This window comes from Carassius auratus, chromosome 7 (assembly GCF_003368295.1).
Source record: "Carassius auratus strain Wakin chromosome 7, ASM336829v1, whole genome shotgun sequence".
In the NCBI taxonomy this organism is placed as follows: Eukaryota; Metazoa; Chordata; class Actinopteri; order Cypriniformes; family Cyprinidae; genus Carassius; species Carassius auratus.
The window spans coordinates 30,305,491-30,325,140 of record NC_039249.1 but is presented as its reverse complement, the minus strand read 5'-3'; the positions used below and the strand labels follow the sequence as shown (position 1 = coordinate 30,325,140).

The 19,650-nt window shown below is 39.7% G+C and overlaps 1 protein-coding gene across 3 annotated transcripts in view; it reads left to right on the top strand.

Annotated features, from left to right (window-relative positions):
* LOC113106460 (nuclear factor of activated T-cells 5-like) overlaps window positions 1-13,812 on the top strand; it is a 45,709-nt gene extending 31,897 nt beyond the window's left edge. For 2 of the 3 annotated variants that reach the window (XM_026268396.1, XM_026268399.1), the window contains exons 3-13: window positions 970-1,528; window positions 2,566-2,752; window positions 6,312-6,502; window positions 6,628-6,800; window positions 8,413-8,547; window positions 8,634-8,686; window positions 9,288-9,420; window positions 9,667-9,753; window positions 9,855-9,949; window positions 10,050-11,808; window positions 12,300-13,812. In XM_026268396.1, the coding sequence (XP_026124181.1) occupies window positions 970-1,528; window positions 2,566-2,752; window positions 6,312-6,502; window positions 6,628-6,800; window positions 8,413-8,547; window positions 8,634-8,686; window positions 9,288-9,420; window positions 9,667-9,753; window positions 9,855-9,949; window positions 10,050-11,808; window positions 12,300-12,538 (3,611 nt within the window). In that variant the 3' untranslated portion in view covers window positions 12,539-13,812. The remainder of the gene's footprint in view (window positions 1-969; window positions 1,529-2,565; window positions 2,753-6,311; window positions 6,503-6,627; window positions 6,801-8,412; window positions 8,548-8,633; window positions 8,687-9,287; window positions 9,421-9,666; window positions 9,754-9,854; window positions 9,950-10,049; window positions 11,809-12,299) is intronic. The other variant, XM_026268397.1, reaches the window with a different exon arrangement.
* The last annotated feature ends 5,838 nt before the right edge of the window (window positions 13,813-19,650 follow it).

Sequence of the window (19,650 nt, the reverse complement as noted above, 5' to 3'; positions counted from 1 at the left end):
AAACCCAAGTTTATATGGGTTATTATGAAAAATGAATATTTTTTTGATCTATCCTTCTAATAAATTGTTCTCTAATTTCTTTTTAGTCCCAAATATGCACATTTATATGAAACAAACTAAATTATTGAAAAGGTCTTATACCACAGAAAGGATTCATGTACCTTGTTTAAAACTACTGTATATGAATGCTTTACCTCATCCATTTGATTAAATGAGGTGTGGATGTTTTGTAGCTTGATTTTAAAGGCAAATTAATACAGAAGGCCATTAGCCAAAAACAAATAAAATTGAACAAAGCCTTCTTCATTTGTAAATATTTTAATGGTCCGCCATTGGTTGTCTCATTTTCATTCCAGGAATTTCTCTCTGAAGCAGGGAGTGTCTGCATACAAAATGCTCTGCAGTTTTCTGCTTCATTGGTCAGACACTGGTTTATGTTGTTTCTGTGGCTAAGCTCACTCCCATTAAAATTTGTGCAAATTTGTATAAGAATTTGCTTGCATCATTTGAAACATCTGGATGAGAGATGTAGACCCTCAACTGAAATAAATATTGAAACATATGCCATATAACAGTTTTTGAATGTCATATGCTAGAGCTCATTTACTGTATTTCCAATGTATGCTTAAATAAAACCCAAGACATGAGAGGATATTATGGCTAGTGGGCTGTGCGTAATGTCTTGGAGAGTGATGTCATGCCTGCTCTGCAGTAACTCTACATGAGATGCTTGTTTTTCTTTTCCACAGTTTGCCTCCCGTTGTTTGTTGATTCATTTCCACAGCATTTCAACTGCTTATTTGACATTTGCCCTAATGATAGATAATGCCCTGTGAAAGATTAAAAACAGGAACTATTGGAGAGAAAAGATAAAAAGCAATCATGAGTAATGTCTTGACAGTTATTGTTGGCTCATGATGATACCTTGTCTATGCCTTTATTCACTGATTCTGATTGTACACACTACAGATGCCTCGTCCGTCTCTTCTGCTTTGAGCATGGGAAGTCCTCGCAGTGCTTTTCCCACCTCTTTCACCTCAGCTTCAGAGCGGATCGCCGTGCACGAGAGCAGCACACCGGGAGATGTTAGCAATCAAAGAAAAGCAGAGGTTCTGGCTGCTGAAAACAAGCTTTCCGGTCGAGAAGAAGGTGGCCAGCAGACCCAGCAGCAGCACCAGATGACACCCTCCAAACGGCCTGTCCTCAACATCTCGCCTCCACCAGAGGACCTGTTCGATGAGAGCAACATGTCCTGCCAGGATGAGCTCTTTCTCGACTCGGAGCAGAGTAGCAACATCTGGATAGAAAAGTCGGTGTCCAACTTCAGCATTGTGAGCTCCAGCTCCTACAATGACAACACCGAAGTTCCCCGCAAGGCCCGCAAGTGCACCCCGCGACAGAAGCCCGGGCCAAAATCGGTCCCTGCTGAAGAGGTCAGCATGGATGTGTTTGATGCAGATAGTGCCAAAGGTCCACACTTTGTGCTCTCGCAACTTGGCCCAGACAGCAAGACCTGTTCCAAAGCAAAGTGAGTCATTTAGTATCACAGTACACTTTGGGCTTTATGGCATTCATAAAAACTTGTTATATCTATAGTCTCAGCCTAAGACGTCACAAGGCACACAAAATGGTAACGTTTTTAGGAGTTTTGAAGTTGTCATCATCTGATGCCAAACTCCCTCATGGAAGAAGAAAACCATTCTGTTTACAACAGTGACAATGATCGCATATCAGGATCAACTAAATGCTGAATTTACACCCCAAATGTGATGCTCAATAAAGTGAACTATGATTGGTGACTCTTTCTTGGAGATTGATGTGAAGGAACCAAAATACTGAATCCAAAAAAAAAAAAAAAATCTGTCATTTACTCACTCTCATGTCTTTATTAACATTTCCCAGCTAAGAATATTTGTAAAACTGTATTTCTGAAGGTCCTCTAATCATTGAAAACCTTTTTAAATGTTTTTCCTTAGTCATGTGAACATTAGAGTCATGTTAACACACTGAAAGAATGTTTGTTCATACCTTTGCTAACGCTCCCTTTAAAGGGTTAGTTCACCCAAAAATTGAATTTTTCTCACCTCCAAGGAATCCTAGGTGTATATGACTTTCATCTTTCAGACGAATCCAGTCGGAGTTATATTAAAAATGGTCTTTGATCTTTCAAGCTCTATCATTGAAGTCAGTGAGTGTTGCATTGCTTCAGTCAAAAAAAGATTTTAAATAAAAAACACCCATCCATAAAAAAAAGTGTATCACACGGCTCCGGGGGGTGAACAAAGGCCTGTAGCGAATCGATGCATTTTCCCTTCGACTGGATTAACTGGAATTTTTCTGTACAAATCTCTCAACTCCGATGGCTGAAAATCTTCAATTTCATACTTTTAGTAACTAATTTGGCCAAAAAATTATGTAGTGTTTTCCAGCCTTAAGTCAAATAGTTATTTGAATGACAAGAGAGAAAGTTAAGGGTGACAGAAATTTTACTTATGGAAAAATTAAAGGTACATAAACCGCCCTTAAAGTAGTTTTTAACTGATGTTCACCATCTTTGTTTCATAGCTCTGATGGACCACAAGCTTCTGGCCTTAAAGGTGGGATACTGTCTCGTCAGTATCCTCAGAAAAGTGAAGGGAAAGAACTGAAGATTGTGGTGCAGCCTGAGACTCAGCATAGAGCGCGTTACCTAACTGAAGGCAGCCGTGGGTCTGTGAAAGACAGAACACAGCAGGGTTTCCCTACTATCAAGGTGGGTAACACACATTTATTTAAACCAGAATAACCTACAGCAGGTTTTAGAAGAGTACTATTCATCCTTAGTAAAAAAAAGTTATATATATAAAATACATTTGTTTAATCAGAATCAGAAGAGCTTTATTACCAAGTATGTTTACACATAAAGGAATCTGACTTGACGACAGGAGCTTCCAGTGTACACTGTTAAAAATATTCCGTAAAATATACGGTAAAAAACCGGCAGCTGTGGTTGCCAGAATTATACCGTAAAAAATACGGTAAAACCGTTTTTTGTTTAACAGTTTTATACCGTAAAAAATACAGTTACACTGTTGTAGGTTTAAAGGTTTTACTTTATATTTACAGTTTAATACCATAATTTAACTGATATAATATTAATATATGAACTTATTGAAGCACTGAAATCTGTTTTGTACCTTGGTATTACACTGGTAACCACCAAAAGCAGGTGGTGATGAGAGAGTCACGTGGTGAAACAAAGTCCATCACAAGCAGCTTTTATATAATAAGATATATAGAAGGTGCACGATGTCATTCACACAAGCACTAAACACCATCATGGTGAGACTCATTAAACTGAAATATGCAATAAACATTAATTTAACAACATTTTATGTAACATACAAACCTAATAAACATAACAGATAAGAAAAAATTAAGAAGAAACATAGTTATTTCAAAGAAAAAACATCAAATTCAAACAAAATTTGAAATGCAACGCAGAGAATTCTGGGAACGTAAGTTTACGGTTTTTCTCTGTAAAGTTTACAGGAAATTACCGTTAACCAGTAAACAGGTTTGTACCATAGCATTTTCACAGTTTTTTACCGTTGAAATCACAGTCATTTTTTACAGTGTAGAAGAAAGTACAAACATAGTGCAGACATACATAGGAATAACACACTATTTGGCATGTTTGTGTGCTACTGTGAGTCCCTGTGTTTAATAAGCAGCGTGTATGAGCGTTGTGGACCCGCCTATACTAACACGCTCTTTAAATAACAAAGAAAAAACATTGTGCCAGACCAGGTTTGAGTTGGTCTATGGCCAGGGGCGTCGCTAGGCCCTTTTTAGGGGGGCTTCAGCCTACTTATGTACAACTTATGTACAACTTATGCCCAGCCCCCCTAAAAATTATTTGATTAATTAATTAGTGATCGCTTCAGTCCCCTTTAAAATCTCATTTGAGACGGTGGCAAGCTGCATCAAGTTCCGGCTCCTCCCCTTATCTGAGTCTGCATGGATTCAGCGCGTTTTTCAATCCACAGGGGCGCCGAGCAGAGCGAACATCAGAGAGTACAAGGTGTGTGTGTGTGTGTGTGTGTGTGTGTGTGTGTGTGTGTGTGTGTGTGTGTGTGTGTGTGTGTGTGTGCGTGTGTGCGTGTGGTGTGTGTGTTCTCGCATCCAATACCAGTACGTCTTCGCTGCGTTCACTTTCAGCCTTTATCACAGTGTGACAGATTTTTTTTTTCTTCACTGATCAGTGCGCCAGCCATGCACCTGAACACACTTCTTTTTTAGACCAGCACGCCCATGGGTGCACAAATGAACACAAATGCATTTGCTAATTAAAAAATGGCGCTGGACGGGAAAATGTGAACGGCGCCGGACTGAAACTAGCAAACACACTTGCACTGCCCCTTACATTATATTTATATTTACATTTATTCATTCAGCAGATGCTTTTATCCAAAGCGACTTACAAATGAGGACAGTGGAAGCAATCAAAAACAACAAAAAGAGCAATGATATATAAGTGCTATAACAAGTCTCAGTTAGGTTAACACAGTACACCTGGCAAGGGCTATAAATAAAAAGAAACAGATAGAATAGAAAAAGAATAGAGCAAGCTAGTGTTAGAGGTCTTATATATATATATATATATATATATATATATATATTAGGGGTGTAACGGTTCACAAAATTCACGGTTCGGTTCGATACGATACACTGATGTCACGGTTCGGTTCGGTTCGGTTCGATACGTTTTAGATACAGCAAAATGTAAAAACATCTCAACTTTTCAGAATGCCGCAAGCGCACCGCGGGTCATGTGACAAGAACCAACCAATCAGCTTCATCCTTTCCCGTAACAACGTTGAGAGCTCAGCCAAGATGAAGGATCAGCTGATCATAGTTGTATATGGATTGCAATTTTGAAATAAATTTAGTAGCAGAGCTACTGCAAGCGATTTTTAGAGCTGCAAATCCATTTATCCTTCGCTGAAATTTCCGCGTCTCATGGAGAGAGCACGTCATTGTTGCTTAGCAAAGACCTCATGAGCGCTTCTGCCCGAGCGCTTTGGAAAGGAAACCACTCTCTTGCCATCACCATTATAGCTTAAAGGGAATCCAAAGTGCACCCAAACACCAGACCTGTTGGTTATTGGAGGATCTTCTCATTTCTAGTCTGTTAAACGCATTGGCTATTTTGCAACGAGCCTTCAGCGCGTACTGAGTGAGCGAGCGCCTGCTGAGTAGCCTAACATAAACATATAAGATGGTGTTTTTTTCTTCTTCGGGAGTGTCAGGGGCGTTGCCTGTTACGTTGTTTGGGTTATTGGGCTACCTTGTTGAACGCATATCATTATATTTCTCTCTCTCTCTTTTTTTTTTTTTTTTCAAATATAATTAAATACTCCAACGAACCGTTCGGTATACATAATGCGTACCGCGTACCGAACCGAAAGCGTCGTACCGAACGGTTCAATACGAATACGCGTATCGTTACACCCCTAATATATATATATATATATAATATATATATTTGCACTGGTAGCCAGTGCAAATTGATAAATGGAGGTGTGATGTGTATTCTTTTTGGCTCATAAAAAAATTATCTTGCTGCAGCGTTCTAGATTAATTGTAAAGGTTTGATAGAAATGGCTGGAAGACCTGCCAAGAGAGCATTGCAATAGTCCAGCCTGGACAGAACAAGAGCTTGAATAAGGAGTTGTGCAGCATGATCCGAAAGAAAGGGCTTGATCTTCTTGATGTTGAATAAAGCAAATCTGCAGGATCAGACAGTTTTAGCAATGTGGTCTGAGAAAGTCAGCTGATCATCAATCATAACTCCAAGGTTTCTAGCTGTTTTTGAAGGAGTTATGGTTGATGTGTCTAACTTAATGGTGAAATTAAAGCGAAATTTCAAAATGAAATTTAAATGCCTTGTGTCGCATTGCGCCGGGTGTATGATAGGGCCCATGAAGTTACAGTCTCTGTGAGCTTGTGGCTGCAGCTTCAAAAACACTCCAATCAGTGTAAATCACCCTCTGCTTCATTAGTCCATCTTTTAGCAGACTTTAAGTAAACCAGTTTTGGATACCAAAACTGTAATTACAAGGTATTTTTATTAATTACATAATATCATGTAGATGTATTTGCAGTATACTGAGATTTTAGTATCTTTATTTTTCACTAGGGGTTTCTTTATGCGAAACCTTTCAATGTGGAAGAAAAAACTAAGTGCCAAGTCTTTTGGTTCTTACTTTTCTCCATTGATAAAAGGATGCATGTTACCCTGTTAACCGCAAGTTTTTTGATCTTCTCAGCTCGAGGGTGTGAAGGAGTCAGTGGTCCTGCAGATTTTTGTCGCCAATGATGCTGGACGTGTAAAGCCCCATGGCTTCTACCAGGCTTGCAGAGTTACTGGCCGTAACACAACCACCTGTAGGGAAGTGGACATCGAAGGCACCACTGTCATCGAAGTGCCTCTGGATCCCAGCAGCAATATGACTCTGGCGTATGTAAAGACATCTCAGCTTCGTCTGACTTTCAAGCTTTGCATTCTGTAGTTCTGTAGTTATCAGATGTGGTTGGAAGTATTGATATTGACAATGAACAGCTGATGTTCGGGTGTCTGTACAGTGTAGACTGCGTGGGGATCCTAAAGCTCAGGAATGCTGATGTGGAGGCCCGTATTGGGGTGGCTGGATCTAAGAGGAAGAGCACCCGCGCCAGACTGGTGTTTCGAGTCAACATCCAACGCCCGGATGGCTCTGTGCTCACATTACAGACCTCTTCGTCTCCCATACTGTGCAGTGAGTGGCTTTGGGTTATTCATAGCATCTCCCCGCTGGCGAGCCCAGCTGGTGCTCTCATCACATAGGAGAGGTAGGGATTAGAGAGGGGGTTTAATAAATGTTTATATTATAAAGGCCATAGAGCTAAAAAAAATGAATCCAAAGCAGAACATCAGGTGCCTACTGAAGAGAGCTACTAGGTGTGTGGTGGATTGCACTACTTTGTTTTGAAATTGAATTTCAGTGTCACCCGCAAGTAGATGATTATTTCAGGTTGATTGTAATAAGTTCTGCTGACACCATCTGTAGCATTATACTGATTATCACAGGAAATAATGTTGATTGGACAGAAAACACATTTGCATTAGGATTCTAAAGGAATAGTTAATCTGAAAATGTTTTATTTGTTTAAAATGTATGAGTTTGTTCCTTCATCTGAACAGATTTGGAGAAATGTAGCATTACATCACTTGCTCAGTAATACAGTGAATGGGTGCCGTCAGAATGAGAGTCCAAACAAGTTGTTTCGTCTTAAATCAGGAGGGAAATATGCACAGATCTGTTTACAAGTGAAAACTGTTCTAAACCAATATGTTGGCGGATTTAGGTTGGGGTTGGATGTTTTCACTGAATGGAGGTTTATTATGGATATTTTGGCCCAAAATGATGGTTTAAAAAAATAATTGTCATAATGATTAATTTTCTTTTTAAAAGCATGCATCTTTTCACTTCACAAGACGTTTATGGGTGATTTGGAGAACCGTGGATTACTTGTGGATTATTGTTATGTTTTTGTCAGCTTTTTGGACACTCATTCTGAAGGCACCCATTCACTGCAGAGGATCCATTAGTCTTGAAGATGTGGAACGCTTGGTGAAAAATGCTGAAGAATAGTTAATACTTATTATTAGTAAATAGTAAATAACGCAGAAACATAATTTCACAATTAATTGCGAGTAATTTGATTATCATGTACTGTATTTTCCGGACTATAAGTCGCAGTTTTTTTTCATAGTTTGGTTGGTCCTGCGACTTATAGTCAGGTGTGACTTATTTATCAAAATTAATTTGACATGAACCGAGAGAAATGAACCAATAGAAAACATTACCGTCTCCAGCCGCGAGAGAGCGCCCTCTCGCAGCTGGAGATGTTAATGTTTTCTATTGGTTCAAAATAAATGCGACTTATATGTTTTTTCCTCATCATGACGTATTTTTGGACTGATGCGACTTATACTCAGGTGCGACTTATAGTCCGAAAAATACGGTAATTATTTTTTGATTCCGATTTTGAATTGATTGAAAAATGTATACTAAGTCACTTAAATTAAGCATTTGTTCCGCAGCATTAAATAGTAAAAAATGCAAAGCTTGCTTGCTTAACATGCATTACCAGCATAATACCTATGGTCCTTCATGCTTTCCATGTGTGGATACAAAGCAAAAACAACCAGGTGTTTTCACTAGTCACAAGCTGATTTGGCTATATGGCTTCGTTGACCTGCACATAATGTCAGATGTGCGGAAACTAAAGTATTTAATCATGGTCTGCTGGACAGAAACATTGTTACCTGGCTGTGCATTCTAATGGTCGCTTTCTCTCTTTCTCTAACTGGTTCTGTTTTTATAGCCCAGCCTGCAGGAGTACCTGAGATTCTCAAGAAGAGTTTGCACAGCTGTTCAGTTAAAGGGGGGAGTGAAGTCTTTATTATTGGAAAAAACTTTCTCAAAGGAACCAAGGTCTTATTTCAGGAGAGTGCTTCAGGTATCTCTACATGTTGAAAAGTGTCATGCCTTGTTCTGTTCGGATTTCCCTGCACTGTTTAACCTCTGCCTCTTTGACTGCGGCAGATGATAAATCCTGGAAGGCAGAGGCTGACATTGACATGGAGTTTTTCCATCAGGTAAGCCATAGCACCTGCTGCATCTATTATTTGATTCTGTGGGCTGATCAAGCCATGCAGAAATAGAGGCTGCATTGCACAGGTCTGACGAGTTGCCTGACATGAATATGGAAAGATCGGCAGATTAATGATCTAAAAAGTGATGTGACATCAGCCAAGTATGGTGACCCTTCTTTGACTTCACATAAGGTGAAAGTGACATGACATACAGTCAAGTATTGTGACCCCTACTCAGAATTCATGCTCTGCTTTTAACCCATCCAAAGTGCACACACACACACAGTGAACACACCCGGAACAGTGTGTGCTGCGGTGCACAGCGAGCAGTTGAGGGTTCGGTGCCTTGCTCAAGTGCACCTCAGTCGTGGTATTGCCGGGCCGAGACTCGAACCCACAACCTTAGGGTTAGGAGTCAAACTTTCTAACCATTAGGTCACGACTTCCCCTTAAAGTACACAAACCATTAAAATGTATATATATTCCAGACACCAGTAATTGTCACTCATTGATGATGTTATAAGAAAAAGTCAGATTCAACTGCACTAAGTAAGTGAATAAATACATTGTGCCATTTTTCCATTTTTGACTTTTTCCCTTTTAGAATCACCTTATTGTCAAAGTCCCTCCATATCAAAATCCAGCTATCACATCTCCTGTATCTGTTGGTATCTATGTTGTTACGAATGCTGGACGTTCCCATGATGTTCAACCATTTACATACACTCCAGAGCCAGGTCAGTTTAATCTCCACCATAAACATGTCTCTTAATCACAACAGGTTTGCTAAAAAAAAGTGTTTCCCAACCCCGTTCCTGGAGGCACACCAACAGTGCACAGTTTGGGTGTCTCCCTTATCTAACCCATCAGTAGTCTCTACTAATGAAGAGTTGAATTGGGTGTGTTTCTTTTATTAAAATGTATACTGTGGGTGTGCCTCCAGGAACAGGATTCAGAACAATTCATAAAAATCACTGATCTAGAAACATGCTCTTTTACAGTTGTCGATGCTTCTGTGAAAAAGGAAGTCTTGCCTCCAGTGACACCTTGTTGTTTTGAACAAATGAAAGGTGAGCAAACATCTATGTGTCTATTAGCATGACATAATACTGCTCAATGACAGCCGGGGTTATGTAAGTCTCACTGGCCACCTGTCTTTTGTTTCGTATAGTAATAGATACCGCCTTGCTGACGCCAGTTTTGCCTCTTGTTAAACGAGAAGAGGTCACTCCAATGGAGGTCTCCAGTAAACCTTCGGCTTTCAAGGTTTGTATAAATCACGAGACAGAAACCACCACAATAAATAGATCCCTATTTTCATATATTTTGATAAATGCCCATGTTTATTGTGTTTGCAACCCAACAGACCTCTGAAGTCATCAGTTCAGCCCAGCAAACCTTAGATATGAGTGCCGAGGACTCCACCAATAACTGCAAATTTTCCAGTCCACTGGTACACCAAACAAGAGAACAGGATCAATCTCAGAACTCTGTCTTTTCCAACAAAGAACCATTCAGCACCATCCAGGAACAGAGTCTTGCACCCAGTGGCTCTTTCCATGTGCCTAATAAATCTCTACTTCAGCAAGGAGCTCAGCCATTCCTCTTGGAACACAGAGAGAGTCTAGAACAGGAGAGGACAGGCAACAGTGGTGGTTCAGTGGTGAGGCTTTCCCAGATTGGTGACAACTCACAGCAGCAGCTCTCACTTCTACCTCCAGATGAGGTGGCACAGCTGGAGCAGGCTGTACGGCAGCTGCAAGCGAAGGGATTCTGCAACATCCATCTCCAGAGTGAGAATTCACTCTCAAAACAAAGACACCATCAACTTCAACAGCAGCAATTCCAACAGCACCAGCAGCAAATCCAACATCAGCAGCAGCAAATCCAGCAGCAGCAGCAGCACATCCAGCAACAAGAGCAACAAATCCAGTTGCAGCAGCAGCAACACCAGCAGCAGCAAGCTCTGGAGAACCTTCAACATCAGCTCTTTCAGCCCCAGGTTCAGATACATTGTAGTTCAGAGCAGCAGAGCTCTTCCAAAGGTATAGTGCAGAATGGAAGTTCCCTCTTCCAGCAAACCCCAGCCCAAGAGCAGCAGCAACAAGCATCCCTGTTTCAACAAGCAACTGGCTTTCTTCAGCAGCAGCCCAGTCATTCCCCACCTTCTCTGTTTCACAACCCTACAGCCATGACCGAATCCCAAAGCCCACAGGAGGCTCTTTTCCACACACAGAAGACCTCACCCAGTCAGGATCAGGTCCAAGCTTCCCTTTTCCAAAACAATCAGACAATTCTTAGTAGGTCCAACATGTCAGCGGAAGCTCACCCATCTACGACCAGTATGTTTCTTTCCCAAAATGCCATACCAGGTCAACTTGCCATTAACGCCGGCCAGCCACAGCAACTGGCCTTTCACACTTCTATGCAGACATCTTCTCTCGAGGCACCATCTGTATTTCCGACTCCACCCCAACTGTCCCCCATTCAGCAAGGCACTCCGATGGAGCAGCAGCAATCACCACAGCATACCCAACCTGGATCCATGTTCCAGAGCATCTCCCAGTCAGCAAGCAAACTTCCCTCTGGTCAGCAGCAGCAGGCTGGTCTACTCCTCGGTTCCTTAAATTCTCCAGTGACACAAGAGCAAACTTCCAATTTGTTATTTGGTGGGCAAGTCCAGATAGGATCGATGAACAACAGTAGCCTATCTTCTCCAGAACAACAGAACACTTCCCTTCCCTTTTCTCAGACCGGCATGGTTACAGTCAGGCAGCAGGAGTCACCTGAACCCATGACATTTCAGGATCAGACTACTATGGGGGTCAGCCCCTCCTCAAATAAGCCCATCTTCCAAGACCAGCAACCAATGCAGTTGGCACCAAGTTCTGGTATAGGCCCTTCACAGTCTGTAAACCTCTTCATGGCCCAATCCAGCATGCAAGGGAGTATGGCTTCTCAAGAAACCATTTTTGCATCACAGAGTGATGTAAGCCGAATTCAGACTAGCACTTCCTCTCCAGTACAACAGCCTGGTCAACTCTTTCAGACCACAATGAGTGGAAGCCTCAACCAGCCCAATCAGAATCAGCAGCCAGACCTGTTCCTCTTTGAGATTCAGAACGGTTAGTCAATTCTCTTGAACATACTTGCCTGTTTGACTCATAATTCAGAGCCTTAACTCATTTTAACGTGGGGCTGGACAATATGGCCAAAATGTATATCACGCAATATTCCGAATATTCTGATATCGATATGACCATAAAAAACTTAGAAAAACTTCTAAGAATGCCTACAAACTCCAAACTTCTAAAACAATTTATTTGCCAAGTCTTTTATTTGTATTTAGCCTTCATACAATCAAGAAAGGTGAGATCTCCATCAAATAAACATACTCTAAGTTTCTCAGACTCACCTTATTGAAATTAATATCTTTAACTTTAAACTAAAACATTGGCTTATTATCTTATAGATTGAAACAAAAGTGTTTCGGCCAGGATAAAAAAATATGAAAAGTACTCACAGTTGCTGCAAAAAATAAAATAAAAACTATATCAAAGTATATATTGATATAAAATTATTGTCTAGCCCTATTCTAATGATTTATTTCCTGCAGAGTGCCGTCAGCTAATGAACAGCCAAGGATCTACACTGTCTGACCAGATCATTGCCATCAATCAGTCTGGACAGACTCAGCAAGAGAGTGAAGATCAAATCCAGTCTTTACTTGGGCAGCCTATAGCAGACCCAGGAACTGTGCAAACCACCTTGACAACCTCTCAGAACATGGAGAAGATTGACCACCTTCTGGTGAGCCTACAGGAGCAAGCCAATAACATCTCCCACTCCTACTAGGGCCTTCAAGGTGTGGCTTCCCAATCCATTCCATACATGATTGTAGATATTTCTTGCAGACATATACACAGAGCAAGCCATTCACTCTATATATTGGCACTAAGAAGATCAGGACACACGGGATGACTGCAGTTATGCCTGAACATGATTCGTGGACACCCCACTTTCTCAGTGAGCCTCGGATAACTTTGTGATGTCTGTTTTTAACTGTTTAACATAATCAAGGATGCTTGACAGAAGCAGTCTGCAGTGAGATTTTTATTTTCAACACTTTTGCAAACAGTCATTAATACCTTTCTGTCTCGGTACACTTGAGTATCTATAAGCTATTTTGCTTTTGTAAAATTATTTTATGCAGTCAAACGGGGAAAGAAGATATCTAAGTGAGAAATGTGTTTTTGGCATTTTCCCCCTAGCACTTTATATATGTTTTCAGTATGACTCGTTGACATTTCATCAAGATGTCTATCTCAGACCATGTTTACTGTATTAATAATTCTAGTGTCTTTGGACTTCTATTTTAGACTAATCTCTATAATACTATACCAATTAGAAATGTTTATTCCTGCTTTAAAAAAGCACTTAGCAGTAATCTGAAAAACAAATAGCTTCTGATATTTATGTTTTGATTATGGTTTACATAAGTAAATTTAATTGGTGTTTGCTTTGTTTTGCATGTCAGAGTGTCCTATATTAACATGTGTATGTGTGACATATTATTTTATGTGTCTTTTACTGATTCTAAAATATTGATAGTTTATGCGTATATCATGCTGTGTCATTGTGATGGTTTGGGTTGTTTTATTTGCCAGTGTCTGGTATGCTGGAACAAGGCCGATTGTTTTTATTGGCAAATCAGAAGGGAGTGTCCAACAAGTATTATCGACACGTTCTCTGAACATACTGGCATACAGTAAATACACATGCTGAATATGTTGGGGAAGCAACCCTTTATCTTTTGTAGCAGAAATAGTTTTTTAATCAATTTAAAATTTGTATAGCCAATGAATAGCCATCAGCATGTCAAAACCGAAGACCATGTTTAACCTTTGATCTATATTGGCCGTTTTCATGGCTCAGGTGATTTTTAATATTCGGCTATGAAGTGAGTTTGTTTTGAATGTACTGTAGAGAAACATCACGTGAGCTGTGCATTTAAAGGGATACTCCACCCACTGATGGCAGACGGACTATTCTGATGACGTCTTTCATACTTTTCTGGACCTTGAAAGTGTAACTTATTTGGCAGTCAATGGGACAGACACAAGCCTCCCGGTTTTCATCCAAAATATCTTCAATTTTGTTCGGAAGACGAACAAAGCTTTTACATGTTTGGAATGACATGGGGATAAGTGATTAAAGACAAAATGTTCATTTTGGGGTGGAGTATCCCTTTAAAGCTCATGAATGTGTTCTTGCGTCAGACGTGATGTAAAGCTGTCAAACTAGTTTGTGTGCTCTGAATATTTGGCTGATGTGAAGTTAATTGGCAGATTGTCTTGTTAGTATCAGGATGAATATATACATTATGAGGGAGCTGTTCTCTGTAATGTCACAGAAATGGCTCATTTGAGCCTGCTATGGTATTTTTTCTTTGCTCAGAACCTTAGGTGATTTTTATGCCTACTTTTTAGTAGAGACTATTTTATCCTCTTCTTTGGAGAAGTTTTGCTTGAAGGGTGCTCTCATATATCTCCGCACGGGGAAGAACTGTGAACAGGAACTGGAAAAAAGCATTTTATTTTGATTTAATTGTTATTAATTCTCCATAGTTATGTGGATATTTACCTTTTCACCATACCTCTTTTTTTTTAGAAAATATTTACTTTCGTCTCAAGAATTTCCAGATTTAGAATCAATGCATATTGAATCGTTATGACAAATTTCAGATTTTTTTTTTTGTTTCATACAGAATGACATCTTTTAAATAAAAATAGTCAGTGTAACCTATGTACTGTAACATCATGATTAGGCTGCATGGACGTTGTTGAGAGTCATCATCATAATGCACAGTGATTCAGTTTCACTATTGCAAAAGAATATCATGGTTCTTAAATCTGGATTTTTAATGGGGATTTAATAACTGGCTGGTCAGAACTTGATTTCCTATAAAGATTTCATCAATATTTTGGGAAATACAAGCCATAAAAACAAGCATTGCCCCTAAAAATGATGTTTTATTTGATTCTTGGGACCGATTATTAATTATATGTAGTTCAATGAAGAAATCTAAACATCTGTTTGGGTGAAATAACATTTAGAAATTTATTATATATAAAAAATGTAATAGGTAAAGTGTGCAGGTGTCTGTCTTTTGATAGTCTTTTTCTTTAAAACATATTAAAAGTCACAGTTCAATAAGGCATATCAAAAATAGCTTCATTTATTTGTAAACACATTCTTCCTACTCATCCCAGTCACAAAATCTATACTAAACAATATGCCTCTAAAAAAAATTTTTATATTGGTTGACACATACATTAATTGGAAGTTGTGGCTTCTGATTTATACTTAAAAGCAGATAATTTGACTGGTCAGGAAACCAACACCCCTTATATAAAATATGTTCCAATAAATATACATGTATGCATCTCTTTAAATGTGACTAGAGAATACGCAATATTACTTTTCAATCTGTTTAATGCAATATACACTTCTGTTTAATTTTTGTGTAGCAGTTAACTTATTGCTTTATACAGTTAAGCGGTTAGAGCAACTGCCAGAAAAAATACAGCCTTTTCATATTCAGTCAGACTTTTTTAATCCTTCAACAAAGAGGAACTTAAACTGTTATGGTTCTATTGCTCATTAATACATGATAATTCCTAATGTGCCATGATTATGTGCACACTAGGTATTATATCAGTCTAACTGTGTGTCAGTTTGCTATAATGTGTCGTAAGGTTTGGAAACTTTCTGTAGGATGTGATGATAAAATATATGAGCTACTTCTGACATATTTGTGACAATTTAATACAAAAATAATATGTATGTATTTTGCTTTTGTTGGGGCATTTTTACTCTCACAGCTATTTTTTCTGTAAACGTGCTGCTATGAATTAATAAAAATAGGTTACAGAAAAATAACCCCAGGGTTGTTTTTTTCTTCTTTTTTTAATGCCACAACGTCATTTTAAAGTTAGGCTTAAATAAGTAATTGACCAGTTATAGTAATTACAATGGTAATACTGTATTATTTATCCTGTTTGCGATTAATGAAGAGAACTGCAGTAACGTTTTCTGATCAATAGAGGTCACTGCTCTCAGCCTTACAAAAAGACAGACGTTTTAAAACGTTTAACTATGCATTTTGTTTCAAACATACACATTACAAATTTTCCGAAAATATAGAAGCCGCCTTGTTTACTGTGGACAACATAAAGACAGGACCGTCGAAAGTAAAGTTATATAAATATACATCTGAGCACTAGGCCTGCTTCAAAAGACAAAACTTTAACTTAGGTTCAATTGAAAGCATATTTTTCACAGAATAAAATAAATGCTAATAAATATATTAAACACCTACATTCGCTACATTCCACATATTTAAGACAGTGGGAGGATGAAATACTAAAAAAAAAAAAAAAACTGATGCAACATGACAGAAAATGTCACTAGAAATTTGGTGAAACTGATGGCCCTATAATCACACACACACACACTCACACACACACACACACACACACACACTTAGTGCTGTCAACGATTAATCGCATCCAAAATAAATGTTGTTTACATAATATGTGTGTGTGTGTGCTGTGTTTATTATGAATATATAAATACACACACATACAGTATATTTTTTTAAAAATTACATGTCTATACATCTATATATTTATATTATTATTAAATATATACAAGCATGTGTTTGTATTTATATATCCATAATAAATATGTGTGTGTGTATTTTGGAGGGGTTAAATGCAGAGCACGAATCCTGAGTATGGGTCACCATACTTGGACTCTATGTCACCTCACTTTCACTTTCACGGAGTACATATAGTGGAGCACCAGCACCCCTCACTCAGACACGTTGACACGGTGGTTGCCTTCAATAAATTCAACCTCTGGGGGCTTTATTGAATTCCCCTTGTCATGTGATTCTTCACCGCGTTACACTGGTGGAGAATGCAGGCATAATCGGGAGGAGTAACCAACAAGCAAACCCCCCAGAACTGAGTTTACCCTGGTCTACGACCATCCCTCACCTTCGTTGATTTTCCCCCTTTCCTTTTGTGTTTCCTGCAGGCGGCTGCTCCTCCCCAGCCATGGAGGATTTACTAAAACATCTCACCGAGGTGAGCATCCACCAAAAGCAAATCATGGAGTATATGGTCTCCCGCCAGAGAGAATCAGAGCGAGAGATCGCCATGCTTCGTTCTGCCACTGCCCAAAGAGGTCCACTGCCCGATCCCCTTGTTCAGGCCATGCAGCTGCTGATCCTTTCACCCATTTGTGCGGCACAGTTGTTCCATGACTGGGAATATAAGGCCCAGTTGCCAGCCCGTGCCCAAGCAGCTGAACTAACACGTCTAGCACATCACTGGCTCCTCGCTGGGGACCGCTGCCCAGGTAGCAGAGCAAGTAGTGATAGATCACCTGTTTCGGGCCCTTCCTCGTCCACTTCGGCTGGCAGTAGGAATGCGGAACCCTCACACCGTCAGCGATCTTGTGGAGGCCATTGAGTTGGCGGCGGTGGCCCAACACCACAAGGCTGGGGAGCGAGCGCCACCTATCCCCGGAGGGTGAACCAGGAGCGACACACGCCGGAGGACATCTCGCGACCAGTAAGCAGGTTAAACCACAGGTTAAAATTTTAAGTTAATGAATGACCCTTCCAAGCCCTGCTGGATTCGGGCACCGCTGTCAGCCTCGTGGAGTCTACAGAGTTGCCCCCTCGGGTGGAATTCAGGGCTCTCTTGCCCATCACATGAGTACATGGAGACCCGCTAGTCATGTCACCATCTTGGCCGCCCCAAGGACCTGGCCCATCGAAGTGGGGATCGTGAGGGACCTCCCTGTCCCCGTACTGCTCGAGAGAGACCGGCTGCTCGACGCCACCACTCTGCCAAAACTGGAAGTTGACCCGAGGGCCTCGGCGGCGCCCTGCCTGGCTAGCCTCAGACAGCTCCAGAGATGGTGAGTCCCCCTTCCAAAATGCTAACCTCTACTTTGATGTGTTCCAACAGGTGAAGGGGGGATGATCGGTTAAAACATTGCTGGTCACAAGTAAGAGTGATCGAAGGGAAGGAAAACCAGCCGCCGCCTCATCCAGATCCTCATTTTGTCATCCAAAATGGCCTGCTTTACTGTGGCATGCAGCAAAGGGGGAAGGAAAAAAAACTGCTAGTTGTGCTCTGGACGAAGACCGAGATCGTGATGGAGTTGGCACACTCCCATCCGATGGCTGGCCACCTGTGGGAGCAAAACACCATACTACGGATCCGCGACCGCGTCCACTGGTCAGGCCTGGACGCTGAGATGAAGCGGTTTTGTCAAGCTTGTCCAACCTGCCAACAGACGTCACCACGGACACCTCCCCCAAGCCCGCTGATTCCCCTGCCTATCATCGAGGTGCCCTTCGAGAGTATAGGGATGGATGTGGTTGGCCCACTGCTGAAGTCCTCCCGGGGCCGCGAACACATCCTGGTGATAGTGGACTATGCCACTCGCTACTCGGAAGCTGTCCCCCTTCGAAAGGCCACATCCAAAGCCATCGCCAAGGACCTGTTCCTACTCTGTAGTCGAGTTGGCATCCCCAAGGAGATTTTGACCGACCAGTGCACCCTGTTCATGTCCCGGCTAATGGCTGACCTCTGTCGTCTCCTGAAGGTTAAACAGCTGAAGACCACAGTTTACCACCCCCAGACCGATGGGTTGGTTGAGCGATTCAGCCAAACATTGAAGCAGATGCTCCATCGTGTGGCCACAGACGACAAATGGGACTGGGACGAGATGTTACCATATGTCCTCTTTCGCATCAGAGAAGTCCCCCAGGCCTATTCTCTGATATATATATATATATATATATATATATATATATATATATATATATATATATATATATATATATATATATATACATATCAGAGAAAATGATGCAAGGCCAAGCACACACACACACATATATAATTTTATTGCATTTTGTATGAACCAAAATATATATGTGTGTGTGTGTGTGTGTGTGTGTGTGTGTGTGTGTGTGTGTGTGTGTGTGTGTGTGTGTGTATGTATGTATGTAAGAAGCACCGACAATTGAGTTTACCCTGGTCTACTACCATCCCTCACCTTCGTAAATTTTTTTGGGCAGTATGTATATATATATAATTTATATTGTTTTGTTTATATGCAAATATTTATTTAAAATAAACAAAGTTAATTGCTAGAAATAAGGAAATGATGCAAGGCCAAGCAACCGTACTTTTACATTGAAATGTGGTTAATCATTAGCGCGTTTATTGCTTCTGTGTGTAGTCTGTCTGTGTTTATAATTGTGTTTTATACAGAATACTATAACATTAAATTACACACACACACACACACACACATATATATATATATATATATATATATATATATATATATATACAATTTTATAGCATTCTGTATGAACCAAAATTTTTATATATATATATATATATATATATATATATATATATATATATATATATATATATATATATATATATATATATATATATATATATAGTATATATGTGTGTGTGTGTGTGTGTATGTGTATGTATATGTATATAAATATATATATATATATATATATATATATATATATATATATATGTGTGTGTGTGTATGTATATGTATATAAATATATATATATATATATATATATATATATATATGTGTGTGTGTGTGTGTGTATGTGTATGTATATGTATATAAATATATATATATATATATATATATATATATATATATATGTGTGTGTGTGTGTGTGTGTGTGTGTGTGTGTAATTTAATATATATATTATGGTTTTGTTTATATGCAAGTATTTATTAAAAATAAACTAAAAGTAAATTGCTAGAAAAAAAATGATGCAAGGTCAAGAAACGGCACTTTTACTTTGAAATGTGGTTAAACATTAGCGAGTTTA